At 48.0% G+C, this 16,621-nt stretch overlaps 1 protein-coding gene across 2 annotated transcripts; it reads left to right on the forward strand.

Annotated features, from left to right (window-relative positions):
- Positions 1 to 8,036: 8,036 nt before the first annotated feature.
- On the forward strand, positions 8,037 to 10,578 carry SOCS3 (suppressor of cytokine signaling 3). 2 transcript variants are annotated; one of them, XM_084837768.1, is made up of 2 exons: positions 8,037 to 8,215; positions 8,594 to 10,578. In XM_084837768.1, the coding sequence occupies exon 2, from the start codon at positions 8,661 to 8,663 to the stop codon at positions 9,276 to 9,278; it is 618 nt and encodes a 205-aa protein (XP_084693894.1). In that variant the 5' UTR covers positions 8,037 to 8,215; positions 8,594 to 8,660; the 3' UTR covers positions 9,279 to 10,578. The 2 variants fall into 2 exon arrangements, with proteins under 2 accessions (XP_084693894.1, XP_084693893.1); XM_084837767.1 differs by having other exon boundaries at positions 8,037 to 8,168.
- Positions 10,579 to 16,621: the final 6,043 nt, after the last annotated feature.

Consider the following 16,621-nt stretch of genomic DNA (forward strand, 5'->3'; position numbering starts at 1 on the left):
CAATTACTTCTCCAGCCCTCTGCTCATCCCAGTTCTTCTGCAGTCAAGGTCTGGAGTAGCATACAATAGTGCACCTAATAAAGTAAGGTGTAGCTTCAAAATGTTTCTGCCACAATACATGCATTCTTTCAGGTGCCACAGGACTCTTAGGTCACTATGAACATAATACTGTCATGGAACAGGCATCTAGACTAAAGTAAAATCAGCACCTTCAAGAAGCTGCTATCTATGGTGTATTCTCAAGGACCCCTGAGAATTGTAGTTCTGTAGGCAAGTGATAGCAGTGGTTGGTTTATAATACAGAAGTTTTGACACCTTCAAGAAACACCCATTTTCAGGGTTTCTGCTGGAAAGCCACATGACTGTTGAAAGGGTTTGATTTGAATGCAGATTCAGTCTAAGATGAAGGATAAAGAGGACACTTCCTTTAGGAAAAATCCCGTTCTTATTTTCTGGGTGTCTGGGTTCTGATTTGTATACCTGTCACTGTACATTTTGCATTTACACCTGGAATTGTCAGCCAGCACTGAGTGCTGTAAACATTTAACTCATCTTGGAAAGTACAGTACGTCTGTGACTTCCACAAACAGTTTCAAAACCAGGAAACTAGTGTGAATGGTTCTGCAATACAGAGCAATTAGTCTGTATTAGCAAAGAATGAGAATTCATTAATCCTTCATCCTCTTTTTTCCTCCCTCTTTTCTGGTTACTGTTCTGCTTTTCCCCTCTCCCTTTCTCAGGCTTTCCTAGATAACATTAAATGGCTTTTTAAGGTTTACTGGGGTTAGGGAGGAAAATTCCAGAGCTAATTGGTTTTTAAAGGAACTTGTGAAAAGAAGAAAAATTAATTACCAAGTAGTGTGATGTATATGGTAGATATATACTAGAACAAATTTGGCTGCTTAGTCCTACATTCATCTGTAAACACATCCTATACACTGAAATCAATAGAACTTGCAAGTAAAGGAGCTTAGGACTGAAGTACAAATTAATAAAATTGGACTAGGGAGAGAAGATTCCTGTAGGACAGAATGGACAACTTTTTGCCCTCCAGATATTGTAGGACTACAACTCCCATCAACCTTAGCCAGCATAAGTAATGGTGAAGGCTGATGGGAGTTGATCCAACATCTGGAGGGCCACATGTTTCCTATCCCTGTTTTACAGGATGCTCAGCAAGTGACAGTCACATGATAATTCTTGTGAACATGACTGAGCTTATCACTTGGTGATTCTAGATGGGCAGCAAGGGTAGTATGTTGTAGAGAGCAGCACAATTGCTTTGCTGGATCAGCCCAAAGTCCATCGAGGCCAGAGGCCAGCTAGACGCCTCTGGAAGCTTGTAAGCAGGGTGTGAAGCCACATCCAAGAACTCCACGGTATTGTTATGCTCAATCCTCTTCTCTGAGCAGTGAGAAGTTCCAGACATGCTATGATTAAAGTATGATTTTCATCACGAGGAGATCACTGGAGGCTTATGGTGTTTTGTAGAATTTGAGTATATTGAGTATATATATTGATATATATATCAATATTGAGTATATTGAGTATATGCAAGAATATACATTTCCTGTATATTTCCTGTAGACAGCCGTGGGCAACTTACGGCCTGCCAGATGGTGGTAGACTGCAACTCCCATCAGCCCTAGCCAGCATAGCTGATGATGGAACTTGCATTGGGAGGGCCACAAATTGCCCATCCCTTGGAGTTGGCAGAAATGAATGGATGTTGGCCTATCTGTCCAATGGACTGTCTTGCGTGCTTGACCTTCAGCCATTGAGAAAAGGATGAAAACAGGCTGAGCTCCCAAAGAAGCAGCCTCTGCAGCATGAAAGCAAAGGCCAGGGAGCATGAGGTTTAAAAAACCTTCATCCCTCAGTGGGGCATTCTAGGCACATCACCCTGTACCAAAAGGTGTCTTGCCACTTGAAGTTAATCCTCTACCATGCTCTTGGTTTGGACTTGCAAGAAGGCATCATTGTTCTGGAACCCTGTATTTCTGACAGCAGACCCTTGTTCATAAACCTCAGTGGCAAAGGGGAGTGAGGGTGAACCTGACATATACAGAGCAAACTTCTGACATTTGGTTAGTCTATCATGATTAGTTCTCATCCATGAAAGCCTGTTCAGTCCAACAACTAACCCCTTCCATTCTGAAACACGGTAACCCAGCCTTCCCCAACAGGGTGCCCTCCAGATGTTTTGGTCTACAAGTCCCAGCATTCCTGACAACTAGCCATGCTGGCTGGGGCTGATGGGAGTTCAAGTGCAAAACATCTGGAGGGCATCAGGTTGGCAAAGGCTGGCTAACCCTTACATAATCAGAGATGTAGAGGCAAAGCCTGTAAGACAGAATACCCTTTCTCCATAGGACAGCTTCTTGCCAGGCACAAGCAATTTGGGCAGTGAGGGCCAAAACAGGTGTGATGTGGCAGATCTGTGCTCAGATTTCCTGACCATTAAAAAAAAATTAGAGCAGCTGCAGGGATGGAAGGTGCTTCTGATTTGATCAGAGCAGTGATGTCAGTCAGGGGTGGGCACGTTTAAGGCCTTTCATCTGTGCCCATTTTCCCCCATCTAAACCCCATCCTACCCACACCACCAAAGCTATTATGCTTCGGAGGGGGGTGGGATACTGTTGTCTGTATAATGCCTGTATTTTTATTTTCCCCATGTGGGACTAATATCAGTTTCAGGGGAAGCTGATTTAGATCGGAGAAATGCCACCCGGGTGGTTAAACACCTCCTCCCCCATTGCTGCCACTCCACTGAAAACTAGGCACACCCACCCACAACCACTGTGCACGGCTCCTTGAACACTGAAAGTAATCGTCAGGAGACCTGGCCATGGATCTGCCCTGTCACGTGAGATTTGGCACTTGGGAGGAAGCCTCGCTAAAACCAGCGGTCTGAGCATGCCTGCAGAGGATTTGGCTGCACACACATTTGGCCCTGTAAGCTGCCTGGATGGGAAACCACCTGGGAATGATCTGCCACTGAGCATACATGGAGTTCAGTCCTCTCACCACTGAATCCATGGGGTCTGCTGCTGCCCATCTAGGATTAAGGCTTCTTGTTCGTCTTGAGCTCCGCCTGGTCTTTTTAAAGAAAGCTGCCAGAGCTCAGGCCAGCAGAGACTTTTCCTTCCTTGCTCAGCAGCACCGGGCTTGACTCTCACTTGTTCCTACACTCTGCTCCTACTCCAGGAAAAGGCTCCGGGCAGCATCTTATTGTTTGCATTTCAGAGCAGCTGCTGCTGCAGCATCACTTCCCAGAACTGCTTGCTGGTGTTTATTCCTGGCTGCCCATGGCAGCTGCTCTGGGGCAAGGGAAACTCTCCCTCTCCTGCTCCCTCCCTTTCCCTCCCTCATGCTCTCTGTGCCACAGTCATGCATACAGATATTACTTAACCCTAAAGTCAATATAATATAATGCATCTGCTGTCACCTTCCACTGCCAAAGGGAGACCAGGGAGTTACTCTAGGCGAGGGAGTTGCACTAGGGGCTTTGGCAGCAAAATACCAGACATGGTAGGATGGCCTGGCCAAGACTCATCTCTAACACGGGCCAGTGTTAGGGGGGTGAAAGGAGAGGTGGGATGACTGCATGAATCTTTCTTATGCATCTTTGCATAAGAAGAAACAGAGGTGGCCACTCATGGCCTTTCTTGAATTAAACAAAATGGATTAAACACATACAGACTGGAGTTTTTAGCACTATATTTGATCCACCACTAATAGCCATTTTGTGGCTCACAACAACAAACAACAACGAACAACAACAAATTAACATTCCAGCTGTTTTTGTGCACTGGGCAAGAGAATGTTATATATAATCTTGTCACTGTACCTAAAACTGCTTTAGGGGAGGGCTCATAGCTCTGTTCAATCCCCGGCATCTCCAGACAGGGCTAGGAAAGACCCTTGCCTGAAACACTGGAATGTTGACAATACTGGGCTTGGTGGACCAGTGGTCTGCCTCAGCAGAAGAATCATGTTTTCAGCACAGTTGGAGTGCTATGGAAATGTAAAGTGCTACATTGAAGGGAGACGCGTGAATCTCTTGCAGAAAATAAGTAGCAACTACAAATTTATTGGGTTATTAAACTGATCCTCTGAGAAAGCCCCAAGTGCTGCTGCTTCACACCTTACATAGCAATCTTGTTTGCTGCAGCCACATCCATGATACAGGAGTGTTGCCAGCAGTCAACAAATAAATTGTGAAGGGCAGGTGCATGTCCCTAAATCTTGCTCTGCTCTGCTTTTTGCACTGCATAGCCTCATGAAAAGTTCTGGAGAACTCAAAAGCCTGCTCAAACGTTTGTAGCATTTTGGTTGATCCTAATAAAAGTACTGTTTATTTTATTTATTTATTACATTTTAAATCTGCCCAATAACCAGCGATTTAATCCACCCAATATCCAAGTATTGCTCAACTGAGGATTTGGGATCCTTAAATCTATAGTGGACATGCTCTGGGAAGCCATAGCCAATCGGGTATCCCAGCAAATGTTTCCAAGCATTTAGAGGCACACATCCGCCCTTCACGCTTTACATATTTATTGTGGGTAACCCCGGTGTACCTGCAGCAAACACAATGGTTGCACAAATTGTGAAGTAGTTTATTTATTTCATTTCTATACTGCCCAATAGCCAACGCTCTCTGGGCGGTTCACAAAAATTAAAACCACAAAGCGCAGCATAAAACAATATAAAATATGGAAGCTTAAAACCACAATATAATAGTACAACCGGAATAAACTCTAGCAGCAATGCAGAGATTTAAAATATAGATTTAAAACACCAAAGCTAAAAGACTAGGAAGCTAAAATAATAAAATATGGGGCAAATAAAAAGGTGCCAGAAGGAATACAACATAGGTGCCAGGTGAACCTCTCCAGGGAGCTCATTCCACAGCTGGGGTGCCACAGCGGAAAAGGCCCTTTTCCTGGTAGCCACCCGCCTCACTTCCTTTGATCTTAGGGTCGGGGCAGGCACATATGGAAGGAGGCGATCCTTCAGATAACCTGGCCTCAAGCCGTTAAGGGCTTTGAATGTTAACACCAGCACTTTGAATCGGGCCCGGAAATGGACTGGCAGCCAGTGCAGCTAGAAATGTACTGGCGTAATGTGATCTCTTTGGCCAGTCCCTGTTAACAACCTTGCTGCCCTATTTTGGACTAGCTGAAGCTTCCAGACCATTTTCAAAGGCAGCCCCATGTATAATGCATTGCAGTAATCCAGACGAGAGGTTATCACAGCATGGATAGCTGTAACTAGGCTATCTCTGTCCAGAAAAAGGCATAGTTGGTATATAGTTCTTCCACAGCCACTGTATGAAAGGTTTTGCTTTCTCACGGCCCATACGCTACTGTGCTGTTCCAGCCTACACACACTTATGTCCTGGAAAACGTCCAGCAGCTGAGCCCCAAAGGGAGCCCATAATTCTCCTAAGGAAGGTTTCCTTAATCTCCTGTTTGCCTTGCAAATTCAACACCTTCCCTTAAGAACTGCTGCTGCAGCACATCCAGCCACTCGTTATGCAGTAACCTGACCTGTTCCACTGAGCCCTCAAGCACAGAATCAAGTCAAGAAAAGGGGAGAGGTTCTTGTCTTTCTTGTTCCCAAATGATTCAGCCTCAGTTTGTCTCTCTTTCCTGCAACTCTTCTAGGGAGGGCAAATGAGGATAGGATGGAATGTGGCCCTTGGGGAAAAAAGCCCAGCAACTTAGAACTCTGTGGACAATTAAACCCCAAACCTTCCCACAGTCCTAAGACACCCTGCCAAGCACTACAAATCGTGAAGTGTGGGAGGTGGGGCAGAGGGAGGGACACCATCTTCCCCACAGCAAATGCTGTAAAATATTTACATTTAACTTTCTAAAATCCGTATTAGTGTAATACCTTTGTTAGGCCTACCAAAAGATCTCCACCACCACCACCAAAAACCTTAATAAAAAACAACTGAAGTTTCTGTCACCATCCAGCTCAGAGTTTGGGAAATGCCTTCTGCGTGACAGCAGTACAAGGAGACAGGATTCCCTTGGCTGCTTTGTGTATGCCTTTGCTGTTCTGATAAATGTCTGTGCATATCTGAGGTTGCTTTGCAGATACACGGGTGAGTTAACAGAAGGGAAATGTTATTTTAGTTGTACCGTTGAACAAGGAAGTCTATGTGAAAATCAGTGGTGACCAGACTGCTTCCAGGCGGGCAGCTCCAAGCACTACTGATCAGAATACATTGTGCAGCTATTTTGTCCTTTCCTCTTTAATGACTTGGGGGTGAGGGGGAGGCAGAAGCAGCAATGGAAACACAGGAAGGCTGAAGTGGAAGACAACAGCATCTGGACTCCCACATAAAACTTTGTGAATGAGGCAGAGCAACTGCAGGATAAAAGCAATTCTGGAAGCAACCCCAGGTATATGAGACTGGGTGCTAGTCATTTTAGCAGGTTTACATTGCTATTTCAATCTCCTTGAAATTCATATCCTGCCATTTATCTGAGAGTGCCACAAAATGGCGAATAAAAAGCAACCACCACCACCCCCATTTGCTGTGTGAGCTCCTTGGTGCAGCCGGCAGCCTCATGCATAATAAGGCACACGGTCCTGGAGAGGTTGCTACTGGCTAACACTTATCCAGCCAAATATGGACAATTTAGATTTCTCAAGGTCCACTGAGAAATTCTTTGCAGCACCTGGGCAGGGCTTCACCAAAGGATCCTAAAGAGATTCCTGCCCCAGGGGGTTAGAATAAAACCTATTGCCTACAGAGGGAAAGCGCTTTCCACGTCCCATCCCTGGACCTCCGGGAGCAGACTGGTTAGCAAAACACAGAACGTCTGGAAAGGAAATTTGGCGGGTGGAGGACCGTGTCAGCGCCAGAAAGCTCCCAAGTCTGGTCCCTGCGCTGTAAGTTGTGTCACTGCCGTGACCTGGCAAGCCCTGGCTTTGTGTAACACAGGCCAGGAAACGTCACCGCTACATCCGAAGCCGGGCAGAAAGCGCGCCCTCTAGTGCACGTCAGGCCGGGCCTGAGGATTCTCTTCTTTTACCTGGGCTTAGCGGAATACGAAAGAGGAACTAGTGGAGGGGGAGAGGCAACTGAAACTCTTTGGGAAGTTGACCCTGGGTTCAATATTCAAATGACGGCTGGCTTCGAAGAAATTCAAAACACTGACTGGAAGGTCTGCAGAACCAGCTGCGGTCTGAGCAAAGTTAGGAGTGAATAATCGCCAGCCGGGGGGGGGGGGGGGCGAGAGCCCGGGGGGGGAATCCCAGCTGTTGGGGTGGGCTCTGTTCCCTGCATGCCAGGCTTGTAGGTTTCCCAGAAGCAGCGGGTTAACTACTCTGGATCCAGCAGGACTCCGATGTGCTTAAGGCTGCGATTCGTCTTAAGCAGTATGCTCGAGACAGACGCCCTGCCTTTCCCATCGCTCTTCCCGGGCGAAGCCTTTCCCCGGGGCGCCTCTTGAATCCGCGGCGAGGCTCTGGAGATGAGCACATGCGCCTGTGTGGGTGCCACGTCTCCCAGGCGCTCCTTGCCATCTGTTGCCGGGAAATGCCTTCTTTTCGCCGGGGGGGGGGGGGCGTCTGTGCAGGCAGGTGCTTTTACCTCTCCCAGGCGCGTGCTGTTCACCCCCAAACACGAGGATGCCCCGCGTGGGACGCCGCGGCGGCGCCTCCTCCTTTCCGCGGCGCCCACAGAGCGCGCCTGCCGCTCCAGCGGGCTGCCCTGGCCCACCACGAGCCGCAGGCCTCTTCTCGCCAGCAGGGGAGCGAGACGTGACTCCAACCCCTCCTCCTAGTTCCCTAAAGCGAGCGGTGGGCTGAGAAGCGGCCGGGGCGGGGGGGCGGGAGGAGGCCTCGCTGCCCGGAATGGGCCGGCCGCTGCCTGGCTGGCTGCCTGGGGCGCACTCGCCCTCCCGGCCGGGGCGGGGCTGGGAGCGTTACAAGAAGAAGCCGAGTTCCAGGAACCCGGAGGCGGGGCTGACGGATGCTCTATAAAAACCTCCGGCAGGGGCTCTGGCGGCTTTGCAACTAGGACAAGCCAAGCGCGCAAAAAGCCGAGGCTCGTTCGCTTGGAGCCTCCCGACGAGCCGCGCGCTGCCCGCCGCCGCGCTCCCCGTCCGCTCTCCCGCTCCCGCGCCTCGTTTCTCGCTCCCCAGGTAACCACTGGCCCCAGTCCTCCGACTTCTCTGGCGCAGCCGGCAGGGTAATTGCTCGGCTTCTGCAAGCCCGTTACGGGACAGGGCACCGTGCGCTCCCGGGGCCCATGGAGCGCTTGGTGATGGAAAGGCGAAGACGAGCCGGGGAAGCCGAGGGAGGGGGCATGGGGAGGGAGTGTGGGGGCGCGTGTAACCGGCGGGGAGGAAGCTAACAAGAGGGCGCCGGCGGGCGGGCAGGCGGTGCCGTCCGGCTTAACGCCTGGCGCAAGGGCATGGGGAATACCCTGGTGCTGGCCAGGCGACAGGAAGAGTTTTCCGGGAGGGTGGCATCCTGACGGACTGGGGAGGATGCCGTGGGCTAGGCCCTACTCCCGATATGCCCTTTGTCTTCGCTAACCCCTTCTCTCCTCTGCGCTCTTGGACAGGTCCCGTTCTAGCAGCCGCTGCGCCCGGCAGCAGCCCGGATCGCTCGGAAAGCTGGCTCCCTGCGCCATGGTCACCCACAGCAAGTTCCCCAGTGCAGGGATGAGCCACCCGCTGGACACCAGCCTGCGCCTCAAGACTTTCAGCTCCAAGAGCGAATACCAGCTGGTGGTGAACGCGGTGCGCAAGCTGCAGGAGAGCGGCTTCTACTGGAGTGCGGTGACGGGCGGCCAGGCCAACCTGCTGCTAAGCGCTGAGCCCACTGGCACCTTCCTCATCCGCGACAGCTCTGACCAGCGCCACTTCTTCACCCTCAGCGTCAAGACAGAGTCTGGCACCAAAAATCTGCGGATCCAGTGTGAAGGGGGCCACTTCTCGCTGCAGAGCGACCCTCACAGCAGCCAGCCTGTGCCCCGCTTTGACTGTGTCCTGAAGCTGGTCCATCACTACATGCCCCTCCCTGAGCAGCAGCCGGGGCAGGCGTTGCTCCCCAAACGTGCCTACTACATCTACTCGGGTGGGGAGAAGATCCCGTTGGTGCTGAACCGCCCACTGTCCTCCAACGTGTCCACCCTGCAGCATTTGTGCCGCAAGACGGTCAACGGGCACTTGGATTCCTACGAAAAGATGACCCAGCTCCCGGGCCCCATCAAAGAATTCCTGGACCAGTATGATGCACCCTTCTAAGTGGCTTCTTCACTGGGGGCAACCATGACACAAGCACAAGAGCAGAATAGGGGGAATGATGAACAAGGAGATTACAGGGCAAACACATATAAAAGAAATCACTTTTTTTTTTCTGGCATGGCATAGGAGAGAGGCTAGGGGCTAGCCCATGGAGTGGCCAAGGAGCCTCTGCCCAGCACAGAGACTGTCTTGCTGCTGTTTGTGCTGGATGGTTTGCCAAGGGGTGCTTTGTGGAAGAGACTGATGCTGCTGCTGGACTATGGAACAGGCTGCTGCTCCTTGATACAATTGTCTGTCTGTCTGGCTTATGCTGGGTGTGATAGAATGGTTTGCAAACCTCCCTAATCAGTGGACAGTTTACAAAGAGCTTTTCCTCTGCACTGGCCCAGACCACCTCTGATGACCTCTGACCAAAACCATTCTGCAGACAATGGAATAAATGCACTGGAATCCAGCTAGTGCCTGAAAATTGACTTTTCCTCAGTTTTAAGGGGAAATCTTTTTTTAAATGAATCTTTACCTCTCTCAACCTCCTGGAGGAGCAGAATCTCTTTTTCACCCCAAGCCTCTTCCTCGGAGGACGTTGTCACACATTTATTCATGGGACTAAGCCTTAAGAAAGAAATTGACATCCTCCTCTTATCCCATGGACTGGCTGATTACTGCACATCACATGAGAATGCCATTCACTCTCTCTGTGCCGTTATGCAATCAAAGGAGGATGTCGTTCTGAGAAATCGGATCACTGCTTTTGGAACACCACAATGGATGATGAATGATCTAGCCATTTTTTCCCCTGAAGCATCATTCCATCTCAGCTTCTCTGCCCAGACTGATAATCTCTTGCCTTCATTCTTGGGTTTTCAGCTCATCAAAGAATGGTCTTGCATCTACAGCAGAGGTTGTGGATTTGTTTGGGCCCTAAATCGCACTGAATAACTGAGAAATATACAGGAATGTAGCAACAACGGAATTACCTGGAACTCTTAAATAATTGTGGTTTTTTGTAAAAATGTAACCAAAATTTTGTGTGTTCATCTTATTTTTCCATATCAGGGTTTTAGCAGGGCAGATGTTTTGTTTTTACAGAAAAATGTTTACAGACCTGCCTAAAAAAAATAATTCTGTCTTTTATAAAGATTCCACCCTTCAGCCTTGCAGGCTGCTAGACATGCTTGAAGACTCAACCAAAAATCAAACTTGGAAGAAAACTTTGCACATCTATTTATATTTATATTCAAGGGATTTTAAAGACAACATCCATTAATTTATAATAAAAGGCACTATTTTTTAAATGAAATGCTTGACTCTTCTCTTCTTCCACTCAACCCCACTCCCATAGTTTTTAATAACGTGCATTTTGGACATAACTTTTGTCATCCTCTTAACACAGGAGTGAGCAACTTGTGGCTCTCCAAATATTGTTGGACTGCAACTCCTATCATCCATCACAATTGGCTATGCTGGCTAAGGCTGGTGGAAGTTGCAGTCCAACAACATCTGGAGGGCCACACGATGCCTTCTGCTCTAAAAGCATTAGAAAAGTAGAGAGAATACCTGGGCTACAATCCTGCACTCAGCAATCAGGCTGCTTAGCACCCATTGATTTCAATGGGTGCTAAGCAGCTGCACATCTAGATAATGCAGGGGGTTACATGGGGTCCTTGCACAAGAGAAGCAAATTCTCCTGCTGGTGTTGCCAGCAGAGTCTCAGGTGTTAGCTGGAAAAGTATCAAAACACAACTTATCATAGCCCCTAGTCGCCGAGGGCTGTTTCATATTATCATTTTTGATGCAGAGATCCATAGTTGGATTACAGAAAGCATGTGGGATGCTATTAAGGAATGGCTGTTCACAACTTTATGCTTGGGGGAGGGAGATCTTCAGTGCTTCTGGTTTAGTTCTATAGTGCCAGACTAAGCACAAAAGATAGAACCACATGTGACAGCATCAGACCCATGTCTTCATGCACATCTAACTATGAAACAGCACCTGCTCTGCTTATACTGCTGCTTCATGGTTACCTGTACTTGAAGACAAAGATCTGCTGCTGTCACATGGAATTCTAGTATTTAAAAATTATTATGACATTTATATCCTGCCTTTTTTCCTCTTGCAAGGAGGAACCTGAGGCGGTTTACATGGGCCGCCTCCTCTTCAACAACTCTGTGTGGTAGATTAGGCTGGGAGTCAGTGACTAGCCCAAAGACACCCAGTGAGCTTCATGGCTGAGTGGGGACTAGAACCCAGGTCTTCTGAGTCCCAGTCCAACACTCTAGCCACTATACCACACTGGCTCTCTATCCTTTGTGTTCCCAGTTTGGCATTTTAGAACTAAACCAGAGGCACAGAAGACCTCACCCACCTCAGCAGAAAATTGTTGACAGCCATTCCATTTGGGGAGGGACCATAGCTCACTGGAAGAGCATACGATTTGCATGCAGAATGGCCAAGGTTGAATCCATGGTACCTCCAGGTAGAAGCTTCCAGTAGCAGATGACGTGAATGAATTCGGCCGGAGGTCCTGGAAAGCCACTGCCAGTGGTGACCAGCCTTCCCCAACCTGGTGCCCTCCAGATTAACTCCAATCAGCCACAGCCAGCATGGCCAATGATCAGGGATGCTGGGAGCTGTAGTCCAAAACATCTGGAGGGTACCAGGTTGGGGAAAGCTGGAGTAGAGGGTCTTGCGCTAGATGGACCAATGCTCTGACCTGCTATAAGGCAGCTTCCTCTGTTTGGATGGGGTCATTTTTCAGCAAAGAAGCAACAAGCGGGCTCAGAGCACCGAGCCTATCCACTGCTTGCTGGTTCTCCCCGCCCCGCCCCCCGCAACTGCAATCACTCCTCCCTCCCCCATCACTTCCTAGCCACTTTTCTCCCATGTGGACTGACATCAGAAACGAGCGCAAGTGGTGTGAACACAACTAAGGAGAGGTATTGCAAGGGGGAAATAAAGAGCAGGCAATTGGCTCAGCACTCTTAACTCCTGACTACTGTTTTATTTAAGGCAGGGGTAGGCAGCCTGGTGACCTTCTGATGTTTTGGACTACAATTCTCAATCCCTGACCATTTGCTGGGGCTTATAAGAGTTGTACTCCAAAACATCCAGAAGGCATCAGGTCGCCTACCACTCGAAGGCCATAACCCTGTGGCCCTCCAGATGTTTCAGACTAAAAGTGCTGGCTGGGGCTGATGGGAGTAGTAGTTCAACATCTGGAGAGCCACAGGTCCCCCCGCCCTGATTTAAGGTAAGACACCATAAACCTGTGGACCTCCAGATGTTGTTGGACTCCAACTCCCATCAGCCGAGCCATCATGGCTAATTATCAGGGATGATGGAAGTTACTCTCCAACAACATATTGAGGGGCACAGGTTTCCCACCCCTGCCATAAAGAAAGCCATGCGTCCCAGAAGTAAGCATGCATGTAAAAGACACCTTTTGTGATGCACAGTCATTGAGTGAGGCTTCCTGCCATGGCTGAGATCTAGCTCCAGTTCCCAGTGTCTCATGGCTGGCCCATGGGGAGATGTGATAAGATAGCTTATTTAGCTTTGGGAGCTTTTCAAGGACAGTGGAAAGTTCTGGTGGGGAAGAACGTGCTGACTGCATGTCAGCTCCCTCACGGTGTTTGCAGAAAGCTGCTTCCTTATCACTCTGGCATTTGCTAGAGAAAGGGGAGTGGAAGAGGTATCTTCTGATGGGCCCATTTCAAAAAGTCCTGATCTCTCTCCATTTTTGTGTGTAGATGTACCATGTTTGTGTATGCATATCAGCCTTCTTAATACCTTTCTCTATAGAGGCAGGGATAGGGAACGTGTGGCCTTCCAGAGGTTATTGGACTGCATAGGGCTGATGGGAGTTGTAGTCCACCAACATCTGGAGGGCTACACGTTCTCCATGCCTGCTGTAGAGGAACAACCTTCTATAGCAACATTTTTTAAAGGTTATTTTATCTGAAATTGAGTCAGCCATGGTTACACCAGGCATGGATGTTCCTTGCCCATCCAAGAGATTCCTCCAAGGTGCAATCTCTAACTCTTCTTCTACATTGCCCCCCAACTCTGCCTCCTCCCCTGCATTTCATTCCTCTTTTCAGAGCTGCCACTTTCAAAGTTTGTTCTCAGTGGATTTTCCAGGATTTGACAACCTGCCTTTTCGGTCACTGGGTTGTATCCAATATTAGTCTAACTTAAGTCCCATTTATTTCAATGGGTCTACTCTAAGTACAACTTACATTAGATGCAACTTTTTTTTCTTTTTAAGTTGCATGATCGGACCTTTAAGCACACAGCATTTCTTTTCTGCTGGTGCCCATTTTTGTAAATGGCCACTGGTATGCAATGGAATACATGGAAGCACAATTAGATCCTAGATCTTATGGTCTATTGTGCATCCCAGACACAGGAATAGGGGGGCAGTTAGCCATTTGGCAAATACCAAAAGCATGCCATCTCAATCTTACCCATAACAATGAACAGCCCAAGTTCACTCATGGAATTCTTCCTTCCATCACCAGCACCGCTCACATGCACACACACACACGTGCGCACACACAAATGGACCTAAGAAAAAATCCAGAGAAATACCACCCTTAGACATCAATATACAATTTCACATTGCTTTGTATGAATGATCATACAACTATACAAGTGGATCTCTAACTGGCACCCTACTTTCTTTGCAGTCTTTGGACTGCACAAGATTTGGGGGCAGGGAAGGGTTAGGTTATTGTACTGGTATTTTGGTTTCTTGTTTGTAAACAAGAATACTAGGGGATGAAACAGAGGTAAACTGGTAAATATACAAATTATGGGTGAATGTGTGGATGAACCCATGAGAGTTCAAGAAAGAACCACCCACCTGAACATTGAGAGTTTGGGGCCAGAACAGCAAGACACACAAACATTCAGAGATTCATTATCAATCAATTCTGTAATAAAATATGGCATTTGAGTATGTAAAACATGCTTCGTCAGGATGGGATAAGTACACAGATAGGTCCAGTGTTTGACCAACTGGAGTGGGCATAGGAAGTGATGGAACGTGTCTTTACAATGGGGAGGAGGTGGATGTATCCTACAGGCTTGCATCAGGGTGGGGGAAACCGCATCAGTCTTAAACAATGTATATCTCTATATTTCTCCCATGAATTATGTTACACTTGGCCCTGGTGGTAGCCACAGAGTTGTCACCTTTATGTCTGGCAAGCTTCTTGTGCCTTTAAATACTGAATGAACATCAGAAAATCACCTGATAATGCATTCCCCAAACCTTCCTCTCTGCACCAGAGATAACTGCACCAGTTGGATTGTTGCTTGTCATGCAACAGTTAAAAATACCCAAGCCCTACCAAAGAAAAAGGAGGTAGCCCTAAAGACGGAAGAAAGGCCCTGCTCCAGAAAAACAAGGCATGTTGTGCAAGTAAGTTCCTGTGGTCTTCTGGAGCCAGGTCCTTTTCTCTATGTGTGAAAAGGCTGCTGTAGTTCTAATCATGTGTCTCACAGAAGCAGAACAAATGGAAAGAAAAGGATTGCTGCGCAGGCTCCTGGCCCGGCCCCTCTGGCCTATTGTCCCAGCCCTGCCAGGAAACATGGATTCCCAGTCGAGTCAAAGCTATGTCAAGAATGTCCAGGCGGAGAAAAGCCGGTGGCGCTGTGCCAGGCCCTGCTGAGGCACATCCCTAGCGTCAATGCCATCTGATCCTGGCCGGCACACACCCCTCTCCTCCCTTGCTGAGATCTGGGTTTCCATGGCAACAGGATTAAAGGCTGGAATATCACTGTTTATTCTTTGGCCTGTGCCAGGAAATGAGAGGCCTTCTCTCTCCCTGACTCCAGCTGCCATCCTGAGGGTAGTATTCATGGAAACTTTAGGTAGGGGCCTGCCTATTCCATGGAATGAATTGAGGTGGGAGGAGGGGAACAAATAAAGCAACCAACCAGGGGAGAGAACTGGGGCATGTCCTCGATTTGTCAGTCCCTCTGAAGATGCTCAGCCAGGACTACATGGCACATGTGAGAACCAGTCACTTAGTACGGACTTATTTCTTCCAGAGAAGAGGTCACAATACTTAATTGTTTGCCTACCAAACAAAACAAGGCTTAGGTCACTGCTCATCATGCCCTTTGAACCCACAGGGTTCCCAAAAGGGCATACACAGTAGTAACCATGGAGAGCCACCAAAATGGGCAGTCTTCTACCCACTCCAGTGTTCCAGCCTCTTTGACTTGTAAAAAGCAAACTCTTTCTTCTGTACCCCAAATCTGTCTAGATATGGAGCTGTATATAAATGTTATAAATAAAATAAATGACTGTTCTGTCTCAGCATGCCGCTTGCATTTGCCTGAGATTTCATGCCCCCACCAGAGAGGCCCTCCTACCATTAGGCAGAACAAGGCAGCTAATTCTGAAAGGGCAACAAATTGTTCATTAGTTCATTTATTATCACTGTTATTTTGCTGCCAAGGAGGAGGAAGAGGCACTTGTCTGATCCTTTGCCTCAGATGCCTGAAGAATTTGACTGGCCTTGGATACTATACACCTTGACTTTGTGGGGGCGGGAAGGAGGACACAATTTACTATTCCGCTTCAGGCAACTAATTGTCTTAAACCAGCCCTGAATCAGCCCCTAGCTGTTTGTTTCAGGACACAATACACGACTGTAAATGATCACTGATTCAAAAAGTCCAGGAAGGTTTGTGAATGCCTTTCGTTTCTTGGAACATCTCCCAGTCAGCAGTGACATACTGGTCCAGCAAACTTTAAGCAGAAGTTTCACAAGCCTCATGCTTTCCCCAGAAATGTCTCCAGTTCTGCATTATGTAGGGAACTAAGAGAATGTGTCAGAAAGTCACAGTTCCTTTCTTTGGGACTTGTAGAATTTAAGTCACTCCGGTGAGAGTTTACTGGACTGAGTGGCGGATGGACCTGCTCGGCTGATCATGGTTTGACTGGCAGGAAATACCCTGTCCCAACAGGAAAGTATCTCCACCAAATGCAGGATGCACAGCCCTTATCTAGTGCTCTACACACTTAACCAGTTCTTGTCACCCAATATTCTAAGAAACCAAAACAGAAACTTGCCAGATGTATATATAACAGTTTGCCAGTCCTTTCATCCCTCACAAGAGTGGATCCTGAATGGTTCAACACAAGCATACCTGAATGGTGCTGCACATTTAATAAATAAGGAGAAAGCTGATGAAAGTTCAAGGCAAACTTAACCACATATCTACTGCTCATTCTCCTCCTCACCCCATACTGAATTATCACAAAATTGGCATTAGCTTATCCTTTATGGCTTGCTTGGGTCAATTTTGTGATGTGTGAATGTTCCAAA

Source organism: Heloderma suspectum, chromosome 2, assembly GCF_057233095.1.
Source record: "Heloderma suspectum isolate Gila_16-S chromosome 2, 16-S_ref, whole genome shotgun sequence".
In the NCBI taxonomy this organism is placed as follows: domain Eukaryota; kingdom Metazoa; phylum Chordata; class Lepidosauria; order Squamata; family Helodermatidae; genus Heloderma; species Heloderma suspectum.